This window comes from Mobula hypostoma, chromosome 1, assembly GCF_963921235.1.
Source record: "Mobula hypostoma chromosome 1, sMobHyp1.1, whole genome shotgun sequence".
NCBI classification, from domain to species: domain Eukaryota; kingdom Metazoa; phylum Chordata; class Chondrichthyes; order Myliobatiformes; family Myliobatidae; genus Mobula; species Mobula hypostoma.
The window spans coordinates 211,939,768-211,953,200 of record NC_086097.1 but is presented as its reverse complement, the minus strand read 5'-3'; the positions used below and the strand labels follow the sequence as shown (position 1 = coordinate 211,953,200).

The 13,433-nt window shown below is 44.2% G+C and overlaps 1 protein-coding gene across 2 annotated transcripts in view; it reads right to left on the bottom strand.

Annotated features, from left to right (window-relative positions):
* Nucleotides 1-13,433, bottom strand: part of LOC134354740 (NSFL1 cofactor p47-like) — a 67,231-nt gene that overhangs the window by 16,953 nt on the left and 36,845 nt on the right. For both annotated transcript variants that reach the window (XM_063063948.1, XM_063063938.1), the window contains 2 exons: nt 6,166-6,275; nt 5,293-5,430 (listed from right to left, as the gene is read on the bottom strand). In XM_063063948.1, the coding sequence (XP_062920018.1) occupies nt 5,293-5,430; nt 6,166-6,275 (248 nt within the window). The remainder of the gene's footprint in view (nt 1-5,292; nt 5,431-6,165; nt 6,276-13,433) is intronic.

Below are 13,433 nucleotides of genomic sequence, written 5' to 3'. Positions count from 1 at the left end.
CTCCCCCAACCTAACATAATTCTTTTGACTCCATATAAAATTCCAGGTTTTAAACTTTTGTAAGCAAATGTTAAGCATATTTACCATTTTCAAAGATCAGGACCCGAGTAACAATTTCTTCATATGTAGAATGAGCTGCCACAGGAAGTGATTCAGGCAGGTACAATAACAACATTTAAAATACATTTGGATAACCGCATGGATAGGAAAGATTTAGAAGAATAGAGGCTAAATATGGGTAATTGGGACTAGCTTGCTGGGTCCCATGGTAAGGAAGGCTGAGCTGGGGCAAAGGAACTGTTTTCATGCTATTCCACATCCCATTCCCATTCTGACATGTCTATCCACGGCCTCCTCTACTGTAAAGATGAAGCCACACTCAGGTTGGAGGAACAACACCTTATATTCCGTCTGGGTAGCCTCCAACCTGATGGCATGAACATTGACTTCTCTAACTTCCGCTAGGCCCCACCTCCCCCTCGTACCCCATCTGTTACTCTTTTTAATGCACACATTCTTTCTCTCACTCTCCTTTTTCTCCCTCTGTCCCTCTGAATATACCTCTTGCCCATCCTCTGGGTCACCCCCCCCCCGTCTTTCTTCCCGGACCTCCTGTCCCATGATCCTCTCGTATCCCCTTCTGCCTATCACCTGTCCAGCTCTCGGCTCCATCCCTCCCCCTCCTGTCTTCTCCTATCATTTTGCATCTCCCCCTCCCCCTCCAGCTTTCAAATCCCTTACTCACTCTTCCTTCAGTTAGTCCTGACGAAGGGTCTCGGCCTGAAACGTCGACTGCGCCTCTTCCTATAGATGCTGCCTGGCCTGCTGCGTTCACCAGCAACTTTGATGTATGTTGCTTGAATTTCCAGCATCTGCAGAATTCCTGTTGTTTTCATGCTATATTACTCTATAACTGGGTTGGCTGTTATTTTGATTTTTATTTACTTACTCATTGCCCATTACACCACTGGCATTTAGGGCAGCAATAAAGGTTTTTTCCCACTGCTGTTTGTTTCGGTTTCTGTCAGGGAGCGACCTTATCGAGGGAAGTGCCTTGCGAGAAAAGTGCAAGTCTTTGTCTCAGGAGTCTTCAGCGAGGAGGTTGAGAGAGGAGACTACGCCACAGTTGGAGAGGGTGAGAAGTGGAGAAGAGATGACCAGACTGATTCAGTGTGCTGCGTGCATGATGTGGGAGGTCAGGGACACTGATAGTGCCTCTGGCTCCTACACCTGCAGAAAATGTGTCCAGATTCAGCTTCTGAAGGACTGTGTTGCAGCACTGGAGAGGCAACTGGATGACATTATGTTAATCCGGGAAAACGAGAGTTTTCTGGACAGGACCTACAGTGAGGTCATTACACCCAGGATACAGGAAGGAAGAAGGAGGACGACGATGAGCAAGGAAAGGATGTTTGAAGTACAGGAGACCCCAGGGGATGTGCCTATTGTAAACAGGTTCTCCCTCTTGGAAGCTGTCGGGACAGAAGACAGTGCCAGTTTGAGAGGCGGATGGGTTTGCGAGTCAACAATTGGCGCTGAGGCAAAGTCGAGGAGACAGACGTCAGGCAGAGCTGTGGTAGTAGGGGACTCCATAGTGAGAGGTACAGAAAGGGATTTCTGTGGCAACAGGCGAGATTTAAGGATGGTGTGTTGCCTCCCTGGTGCCAGGATCCAGGATGTCATGGACCAATTGCAGGGAATCCACAAGGGTGAAGGTGAACATCCGTAAGTGGTGGTGCATGTCGGCACAAATGACATGGGGAAGAAGAGGAAAGACATGCTAAAGCTCGACTTCAGAGAACTCGGAAGAAGGCTGAAAAGCAGGACTTCCAGGGTGGTTATCTCCAGCTTGCTTCCAGTTCCCCGTGCTGGAGTGGTCAAGAACAGGGAGATAATGGATCTGAATGTGTGGCTGAGGAACTGGTGCAGGAAGCAAGGATTTACATTCTTGGACCACTGGGGTATATTTCGGGGTGAGGATGAATTGTACAAAAGGGACGGGTTGCACCTTAATAAGCGGGGCACCAGCATTCTGGCAGGCAGGTTTGCCTCTGCAACACGGGTGTGTTTAAACTAAGTAGTGGGGGGGAGGGGACAAACTGGAAACATAATGATGGAGATAAAGGGAAAGTGAGAATAAGAAAAGTTAAGAATGACAGCAGAATCAACAGAGCAGAAAGCTCAAGAAGGGATCGTACAGTATGGCCAAGTGAAATAGGAATTGATATGGGAGGTGAGGGAGTAATGAATTAAAAGTATTAAATATGAATGCACGAAGTATAAGAAATAAAGTGGATGAGCTTGAGGCACAGCTGGAAATTGGTAAGTATGATGTTGTGGGAATAACAGAGACATGGCTTCAAGTGGACAGGGCCTGGGAAATGAATATTCAAGGGTATACGTCCTATCGAAAGGACAGACTGATGGGCGGGGGGGGGTGGCTCTGTTGGTGAGGAATGATATTCAGTCCCTTGCGAGGGGGGACATAGAATCAGGAGACGTAGAGTCAGTATGGATAAAACTGAGAAATTCTAAGACCCTAATGGGAGTTATCTACAGGCCCCCAAACAGTAGTCTGGATGTAGGGTGTAAGTTGAATCAAGAGTTAAAATTGGCATGTCGCAAAGGTAATGCTACAGTTGTTATGGGGGCTTTCAACATGCAGGTAGACTGGAGGAATCAGGTTGGTACTGGACCCCAAGAAAGGGAGTTTGTGGAGTCCCTCCGAGCTGGATTCTTAGAACAGCTTGTACTGGAGCCTACCAGAGAGAACGCAATTCTAGATTTAGTGTTGTGCAATGAACCGGATTTGATCAGGGACCTCGAGGTAAAGGAGCCATTAGGAGGTAGTGACCATAATATGATAAGTTTTAATCTACAATTTGAGAGAGAGAAGGGAAACTTGGAAGTGTCAGTATTATAGTTGAACAAAGGGAACTATGGTGCTATGAGGGAGGAGCTGGCCAAAGTTTAATGGAACAATACCCTAGCAGGGATGACAGTGGAACAACAATGGCAAATGTTTCTGGGAATAATGCGGAAGGTGCAGGATCAGTTCGTTCCAAAGAGGAAGAAAGATCCTAAGGGGAGTAAGGGGAGGCCATGGCTGACAAGGGAAGTAATAGACAGTATAAAAATAAAAGAGTATAACACAGCAAAGACGAGTGGGAAGCCGGAGGATTGGGAAACTTTTAAAGAGCAACAGAAGGTAACTAAAAAGGCAATACATGGAGAAAAAATGAGGTACGAAGGTAAATTAGCCAAGAATATAAAGGAGGATAGTAAAAGCTTCTTTAGGTATGTGAAAAGGAAAAAAATAGTTAAGACCAAAACTGGGCCCTTGAAGACAGAAGCAGGTGAATTTATTATGGGGAACAAGGAAATGGCAGATGAGTTGCACAGGTACTTTGGATCTGTCTTCACTAGGGAAGACGCAAACAATCTCCCAGATGTAATAGTGGCCAAAGGACCGAGGGTAATGGATGAATTGAAGGAAATTTATATTAGGCAGGAAATGGTGTTGGATAGGCTGTTGGGTCTGAAGGCTGGTAAGTCCCCGGGACCTGGTGGTTTGCATCCCAGGGTACTTAAGGAGGTGGCTTTAGAAAGTGTGGACGCATTGGTAATAATTTTCCAATGTTCTATAGATTCAGGATCAGTTCCTGTGGATTGGGGGTGGTTAATGTTGTCCCTCTCTTCAAGAAGGGAGGAAGAGAGAAAACAGGGAATTATAGACCGGTTAGCCTGACGACGGTGGTGGGAAAGATGCTGGAGTCAACTATAAAAGATGAAATTAAAACACATCTGGACAGTAGTAACAGGATTGGTCCGAGTCAGCATGGATTTACGAAGGGGAAATCGTGCTTGACTAATCTTCTGGAATTTTTTTTGAGGATGTAACTATGAAAATGGACAAGGGAGAGCCAGTGGATGTAGTGTAACTGGACTTTTAGGAAGCCTTTGATAAAGTCCCACATAGGAGATCAGTGGGCAAAATTAGGGCACATGGTATTGGGGGCAGAGTACTGACATGGATTGGAAATTGGCTGGCTGACAGAAAACAAAGAGTAGCGATTAACGGGTCCCTTTCGGAATGGCAGGCGGTGACCAGTGGGATACCGCAGGGTTCAGTGTTGGGATCGCAGCTGTTTACAATATATATTAATGATTTAGATGAGGGAATTAAAAGTAACATTAGCAATTTTGCCGATGACACAAAGCTGGGTGACAGTGTGAAATGTGAGGAGGATGTTATGAGAATGCAGGGTGACTTGGACAGGCTGGGTGAGTGGGCTGATGCATGGCAGATGCAGTTTAATGTGGATAAATGTGAGGTTATCCACTTTGGTGGTAAGAACGGGAAGGCAGATTATTATCTAAATGGAGTCAAGTTAGGAAAAGGGGAAGCACAACGAGATCTAGATGTTCTTGTACATCAGTCACTGAAAACAAGCATGCAAGTACAGCAGGCAGTGAAGAAAGCTAATGGTATGCTGGCCTTCATAACAAGGGGAATTGAGTATAAGAGCAAAGAGGTCCTTCTGCAGCTGTACAGGGCCCTGGTGAGACCACACCTGGAGTACTGTGTGCAGTTTTGGTCTCCAAATTTGAGGAAGGACATTCTTGCTATTGAGGGAGTGTAGTGTAGTTTCACAAGGTTAATTCCTGGGATGGCGGGACTGTCATATGTTGAAAGATTGGAGCAACTGGGCTTGTATACTCTAGAATTTAGAAGGCTGAGAGGGGATCTTATTGAAACATATAAGATTATTAAGGGATTGGACATGCTGCAGGCAGGAAGCATGTTCCCGCTGATGGGCGAGTCCAGAACCAGAAGCCACAGTTTAAGAATTAGGGTTAGGCCATTTAGAACGGAGTTGAGGAAAAACTTTTTCACCCAGGGAGTGGTGGATATATGGAATGCTCTGCCCCAGAAGGCTGTGGAGGCCAAGTCTTTGGATGCCTTCAAAAAAGAGATGGATAGAGCTCTTAAAGATAGCGGAATCTAAGGTTATAGGGATAAGGCAGGAACTGGATACTGATAGTGGATGATCAGCCATGATCACAGTGAATGGCGGTGCTGGCTCGAAGGGCTGAATGGCCTACTCCTGCACCTATTGTCTATTGTAACAATTTGTTTTTAACTAGCAAGGTTGTGGTCCTCTTGGAGAAAGTTGATTTTTAGCTTGGGGTTTATTCCAATTTTTTTTCTCTAGCAACTTTCTAAATAAAGTTCTATAGAGGTAATAATCTACAAACTGGAATATGAAAAGCCAGATACTTATTTCCTACCTTCCCAATTTTTGTCCATCTCCAGAAAATGCCTTAAACTTCAACTTGTGCTTTAAATATTCTTCACTTCTGTGATCCTCCATATCCAAACTTACTTGACTTCTATGAACCAATTTTTGGAGCTCCGCAGGAATTTCCCTGGATAGAATGCACATAAGGAACAGAGCTTAAATGCTTTAAATGTCAGACAAGCTCGAAGTTGTTGCAAACATGCCAAAGTAATTGAACTCTGACTGAATGAGCCATGAGAAAGATAGGACAAAAGTGAAAGAAGAATAGCAAGGAAAGGGAAAATAAATATTAGTATACGATAGGGTCTTTTAAGAGACTTTTGCATAGGTACATGGAGCTTAGAACAATATAGGGCTATGGGTAAGCCTAGTAAATTCTAAGGTAGGGACATGTTTGGCACAACTTTGTGGGCCGAAGGGCCTGTATTGTGCTGTAGGTTTTCTGTGTTTCTAAAACAGATAGTACACCACATAATGGTCAAGGAAGGTTGAATGGACATGACCCATAGCACATATGAAGAAGAAAAAAGTATAATGACAGGGAAACACACAACCAGCTTTTTCCACTGAGGTTGAGTGAGACTATAACCAGAAGTCGTGAGTTAAGGATGAAAGGTGAAAAGTTTAAGGGGAGCATAAACTTCCACGTGCTCGTGACCCTCTTCACTCAGAGGGTCATGAGCATGTGGAAGAAGCTGCCAGCACTTGTCCCGGTCCCGGGACAGGTTGATGGGAGGAGGCAGTTCAGATGAGCTGAAGAGACTGTTTCTGTGCTGTACTTTTCTATGACTCTCTGACACAACATAAATGATACTTGTATTAATTTTTTTCCACATCAGAATCATTCTATGAACAAACTTACCCCCTGCTAATGGATTCCAAGAACTCTGCGTTTTTAGGGTCTGTGTAGGTTCTGAGTTCTCCATCATCCAAGCTGAAGCCATTTTTCCACAACTTTAGCAAAATCTGAACCTGTCAAGAATCAAATACCTACACAAGTCACACAAATTTTTGGGAAAAGAAATTCATACACACAGAATAATTGATAATCAAGAATTAAGATCACTTTAAAAAGTGAAAAAAAACTGAACAGTTAGCTGTGATTTTTGTAGTAGGATCTACTCAAATAAACAATGACTGAATAAGTGAGACGAGTCTTAGAAGCAACAGCTGGACTGACAGTACCTGCGAGATTGATGGCAGATATAAAGAGAGGCAGGTAGAGTGGGAGCAGTCATTTAAGGAACTGCTTGGATAATATTTTCCCTTCATAGACCTATAAGAGACCAATGGGGACATCTTTCCCTCAAATAGCGACTCAGGTCACCACACTGATTAGACCACACTGTGTGCAGTTCAGATCGCCATGCTTTTTTAAGAATAAGACTACACCAGAGAAAGAACGGAAGAGATTAAATACTCTTTAAGAAGTGAGGAAGGCAAAGGAAAGGAAATTATAGACCAGTTAGCCTAACCTCAGTGGCTGGGAAAGTGTTGGAGTCTATTATTAAGGATGAGATTTCGGGGTCTTGAAGACTAATAATAAATTAAGTCAAAGTCAGCATAGTTTCTGTGAAGGGAAACCTTGCCTGATAAATATCTGTTTGTTCTTTGAGGATGTAACAATCAGAATGGACAAAGGAAAGGCAGTGGACGTCATCTATGTGGATTTTCAGAAGGCATTTGATAAGGCACCACACGAGGCTGTTTAACAAGATAAACAGCATTACAGGAAAGATACTGGCATAATGGACAGAGGAATAGCTGACAGGCAGGAGACAAAGAATGAGAATAAAGGGGGCCTTTTCTGGTTGGCTGCCAATGACCAGTGATGTTCTTCAGGAGTCAGTATTAGGATGGTTACTTTTTGCATTGTTTGTCAGTGATTTAGATAATGGAACTGATGGCATTGTGGCAAAGTTTGTAGATGATACGAAGATAAATGGAGGGGTAGGTAATGCTGAGGGAGCAATGTGATTGCAGCAGGACTTAAGACATATTGGAAGAATGGGCAAAAATGTGGCAGTTAGATTACATTGTTTGGAAATGTATGATGATCAATTTTGGTAAAAGGAACAATAGTGCAGACCGTTATCTAAATGCGGAAAAAATTCAAACATCAGGGGTGCAGAGGGACTTAGGAGGTCTTGTGCAAGAGTCCCAGTCGGTTAATTTACAGGTTGAGTCTGTGGTAAAGGTGGCAAATGAAATGTTCGTATTTATTGCAAGGGAAAGAGATTATAAAAGCAAGGAGATAATGCTGAGGCTTTATAAGACACTAGTCAGGCCACACTTGGAGTATTGCCAACAGTTTTGGGCCATATATCTCCGAATGATGGATGCGTTGTCTTTGGAGAGAGTCTAGAGGAGGTTCACGAGGATGACTCTGGGAATAAAAGGGTTAACATATGAGGAGTGTTTGGCAAGTTTGAGCCTGTACTCACTGGAATTTAGAAGAATGTGGGGTGATCTCATTAAAACCTACCGAATGTTGAAAGGAGTAGATAAGGTGAATGCAGACAGTATGTTTCCTGTGGTGGGGGTATCCAGAACTAGAGAAATTGAGAGGCAACCTTTTCGAACAGAGGTAAGGAGGAATTTTTTTTAGCCAGAGAGTAGTGAATCTGTGGAATGCTCTGCCGCAGACTGCAGTGGAGGCCAAGTCCGTGGGTATATTTAAGGTAAGTTGATCGTTTCCTGATCGGTCAGGGCATCAAAGGATATTAAGTGAAGGTAGGTGTACGGGGTTGAGTGTGATCTGGAATCAGCCATGATAGAATAGCGGAGCAGACTCGATGGGTGAATTGGCCTAATTCGGCTCCTACGTCTTAAGGTCTTATGTTTCCAGGATTGGAAGACTTTAGTAAAGGAGAGAGATTGGATAGGCTATTTGTTCTTGCTGGATTGATGGGTGACAATTATAGAGCTATATAAAATAAGAGGCATAAATAAAGTGGAGAGTCATATCCTTTTTTCAGGTGGTAATATCAAAATATAAGTACATAGAGGGGGAAAGAGTTTAAGGGGTTTGAGGGAAAATTGAGTGTTTGATACCTGGAACTCGCTGCTAGAGGTGATGGTGCAGTCACATACTATCATTTAGTCATGCATTTAAATTCAACTTCTACTTCTTTCACTCCATTGTCTGGTTTGGACAATACACACATCAGTAATGATTCTTCAACCAGATCTGTTTAATCTCTTCAAATATGCTACTGATTCCCTGCCAGGGTATTTGGCTTTCTGATGACCAAAAGTCTTGGTTTTAAAGACACTCAAATCTGGGTGTTTCCAATCAAGAAAGCATAGATGAACTGGGTAATCCACTCTCTTCTGAAGTCTAGCTCTGCAGCATTTAAATCAGGTGACCCTGAACTTAACAAGAAATCAAGATATAAAAACAGAGAAAACCTAAAGCACGGCCAGCTGGTGGTGCAATGACATCAGCACCGTACTCTGGAACTGAGGTTCTCGGGTTCGAACCCAGCCGGGTCCGCTCCCGAGTTCGCTTTCCATCCGTGCTGGGTTGAGTGTCGAGATCGCAACTTGACCTTATAAAATAAAGGGGAAAATACTGCGAAATGTCTGTGTGAGGAGTGTCACGCCACACAGTCTCTCTATCTCACTCCGAGCCTTGTAAAGGCATGAAAAAGACATCGTCCTGCGAACATCGCACACTCACGGACGCACGCACAGATGCATGCGCACGCAAAAAGAACCTACAGTACAAAACAGGCCCTTCGGCTCACAATGCTGTGCCTAACATATACTTACTTTAGAAATTACCTACGGTTACCCATAGCCCTCTATTTTTGTAAGCTCCATGTACCTATCCAGGCGTCTCTTAAAAGACCCTATCGTATCGCCTCCACCACCATCGCTGGCAGCCCATATCGCGCACTCACCAATCTCTGCATAATAAAAAACTTACCCCTGGCATCTCCTCTATACCTACTTCCAAGCACCTTAAAACTGTACCCACTTGTGTTAGCCACTTCAGCCCTGGGAAAAAGCCTCTGACTATCCACACAATCAATGCCTCTCATTATCTTATACACCTCTATCAGGTCACCTCTCATCCTCCGATGCTCCAAGGAGAAAAGGCTGAGTTCACTCAACCTATTCTCAAAAGGCATGCTCCCCAATCCAGGCCACATCCTTGTAAATCTCCTCTGCACCCTTCCTATAGTTTCCACATCCTTCCTGTGCTGAGGTGACCAGAACTGAGCACAGTACTCCAAGTGGTGCTGACCAGGGTCCTATATCGCTGTAACATTACCTCTCGGCTCTTAAACTCAATCCCACGGTTGGTGAAGGCCAATACACCGTATGCCTTCTTAAGCACAGAGTTAACTTGCGCAGCAGCTTTGAATATCCTATGGACTCAGACCCCAGGATTCCTCTGATCCTCCACACTGTCAAGAGTCTTACCATTAATACTACATTCTGCCATTATATTTGACCTACCAAAATGAACCACTTCACACTTATCTGGGTTGAACTCCATCTGCCACTTCTCAGCCCAGTTTTGCATCCTATCAATGTCCTGCTGTAATCTCTGACAGCCCTCCACACTATCCACAACACCCCCAACCTTGGTGTCATCAGCAAATGTACTAACCCATCCCTCCACTTCCTCATCCAGGTCACTTATAAAAATCACAAAGAGAAGGGGTCCCAGAACAGATCCCTGAGGCACACCACTGGTCACCGACCTCCATGCAGAATACGACCCGCCTACAACCACCCTTTGCCTTCTGTGGGCAAGCCAATTCTGGATCCACAAAGCAAGGTCCCCTTGGATCCCATGCCTCCTTACTTTCTCAATAAGCCTTGTATGGGGTACCTTATCAAATGCCTTGCTGAAATCCATACACACTACATCTACTGCTCTACCTTCATCAATGTGTTTAGTCACATCCTCAAAAAAATTCAATCAGGCTCATAAGGCACAACCTGCATTTGACAAAGCCATGCTGACTATTCCTAATCATATTATGCCTCTCCAAATGATCATAAATCCTGCCTTTCAGGATCTTTTCCATCAACTTACCAACCACTGAAGTAAGACTCACTGGTCTATAATTTCCTGGACTATCTCTACTCCCTTTCTTGAATAAAGGAACAACATCTGCAACCCCCCAATCCTCTGGAACCTCTCCCTTCCCCATTGATGATGCAAAGATCATTGCCGGGGCTCAGCAATCTCCTCCCTCGCCTCCCACAATAGACTGGGGCATATCTCATCTGGTCCCGGAGACTTATCCAACTTGATACTTTCCGAAAGCTCCAGCACATCCTCTTTCTTAATGTCTATATGCTCAAGCTTTTCAATCCGCTGTAAGTCATCCCTACAATCGCCAAGATCCTTTTCCGTAGTGAACACTGAAGCAAAGTATTCATTAAGTACCTTTGCTATCTCCTCCGGTTCCATACACACTTTTCCACTGTCACACTTGATTGGCCCTATTCTCTCACGTCTTATCCTCTTACATACTTCATACAGCTGTGATAGGACTTACATGCTTTAACAAGTTACAAAATGAAGTCAAGCAGCGTCAATGACAACAGAACATCCCTTTCTGATGAGTTTAACACATTCTACACACATTTTGAACGGCAACGGGAAGGTTACCTCCCACCCTGACTGTCTCCATGCACCCAAATCTACAGTCACTACCACAGACGCAAGATCAGTTTTCTGGAGAGTGAACCTGAAGAAAGCGTTGCGTCTGGATGGCGTCCTGGCCCACGTTCTAAGTGCCGATCAGCTGGTGGGTGTATTTGTAGATATCTTTAACCTCTTGCTGCTTCAGGCTGTGATCCCCTCCTGCTTTAAAGGCACTATCAATCCAGTACATAAGAAAAACAAAATAACCTGCCTTAATATCTACCGCCCTATGGCTCTGACATCTATCATTGTGAAGTGCTTTGAGAGGCTGGTCACATCAACTCCAGCTTTCCATTAAATTTCAACCGACTGCAATTTACCTATTACAGAAACAGGTCTATGGCAGATGCTATCTACCTTGCTCTACACTCACCTCTGGAGCATCTGTGCAGTAAAGACACCCATGTCGCACTACAGCTCTGCCTTCAGTACTATGTTAGTCAGTACTATGATTCAAAGCAAACTCATCACCAAACTCCAGACCCTGAGAGTCAATGGCTTCCTCTGCAAACGGATTATCTGACTTCCTGACCAACAGACTGCAATCAGTAAGGACAGGAAGCAACACTTCCATCACCATTATTCTAAACATTAGTGCTGCACAATGTTGCATCCTCACCCCCTAACTCTGCTCCCTGTACACTCACCACTGTGAGACCAGATTCTGCTCTAACTCCACCGACAAGTTTGCAGATGATACCAGCATAGTGGGCTCCATCTCAAATAACGATGATTTGGAGTACGAGAAGATTATAGAGGGCTTAGTGACTAGGTGTCAATATCCACAAAATAAAAAAAGCTGGTCACTGACTTCAGAAGGGGGAGCAATCACATGCTCTTGTATATATCAAGAGTGTTGAGGTTGAAAGAGTTAACGGCTTCAAGTTCCTGTTGAACATCACCAACAGCCTGTCTTGGTCCAAAAGGGTTGATGGCACAGTGAAGAAAGCTCATAAATGCCTCTACTTCCTTGGGAGGCTAAAGAGATTTTTCATGTTTCTGTCGACCATTACCAATTTTGTGAAATCAATGGACCATACAAACTATTCTGTTTGGATACATAAAAGCTTAGTATGGTAAATGCTCTTCATGCGACTATGAAAAACTGCAAAGTTGTGGACATAGCTCAACACATCACAAGAACCAGCCCCCTTCTCTGGACTCTGTCTATGCTTCTCGCTGCCTCAGTAAAGCAAAGTATAATCGAAGATCCTAGGTAATCACTCTTCTCCCATCTCCCATCTCCCATTGGGAAGATACAAAAGCTTCAACACGAGGAAATCTGCAGATGCTGGAAATTCAAGCAACACACATAAAATGCTGGTGGAATGCAGCAGGCCAGGCAGGCCAGGAAGAAGTACAGTCGACATTTTGGGCCAAGGCCCTTCATCAGGACTAACTGAAAGAAGAGATAGTAAGAGATTTGAAAGTGGGAGGGGGAGGCGGAGATCCAAAATGATAGGAGAAAACAGGAGGGGGAGGGATAAAGCTAAGCGCTGGAAAGTTGATTGCCAAAAGGGATATAAGGCTGGAGAAGGGAGAGGATCATGGGACGGGAGGCCTAGGGAGAAAGCAAGGGGGAGGGGAGCACCAGAGCAAGATGGAGAGAAGGCAAGGAGTTATTGTGACAGGGACAGAAAAAGGGGAAAAAAAAAAAAAATAAACAAAGGGATGGAGTAAGAAGGGGAGGAAGTGCACAAACGGAGGTTAGAGAAATCAGTGTTCATGCCATCCGGTTGGAGGCTACCCAGATGGAATATAAGGTGTTGTTCCTCCAACCTGAATGTGGCTTCATCTTGACAGTAGAGGAGGCCGTGGATAGACATATCAGAATGAGAATGGGACGTGGAATTAAAATGTGTGGCCACTGGGAGACCCTGCTTTCCCTGACGGACAGAGCGTAGGTGTTCAGTGAAATGGTCTCCCAGTCTGCGTCGGGTCTCACCAATATATAGAAGGCTGCACCGGAGCACCGGACACAGTATATCACACCAGCTGACTCACAGGTGAAGTGTCGCCTCACCTGGAAGGACTGTCCAGGGCCCTGAATGGTGGTGAGGGAGAGCTTGAAAGTATATTTCATCAGGTTCAATGATAACTTCTGCCCCACTATTATCATACTCTCAAATGGACTTTTTATATGGTGACTCTTGGCCTCAAAAGCTACTTTGTTATGATCCAGTCTTTTATCATTTACTTGCACTACACTTTTTTCATAGTTTTTACACATTATTCTGCATTGTAATTGCTTTACTTTATTCTAGTTGAATGCAGTGTCATGATTTGAACAATATGCTTTTCATTGTATCTCATGTCCACGTGACAATAATAAACCAACACCAATACCAGATCTTTAGAGCAAGCTATCAAGAAGGTGAGTTGTGAGTGGTGTTCCTTATCCCATCAATTTCAAAATCTGAACTATTGCCTTTATGGCATTTTCTTGAGGTTTACTCTCA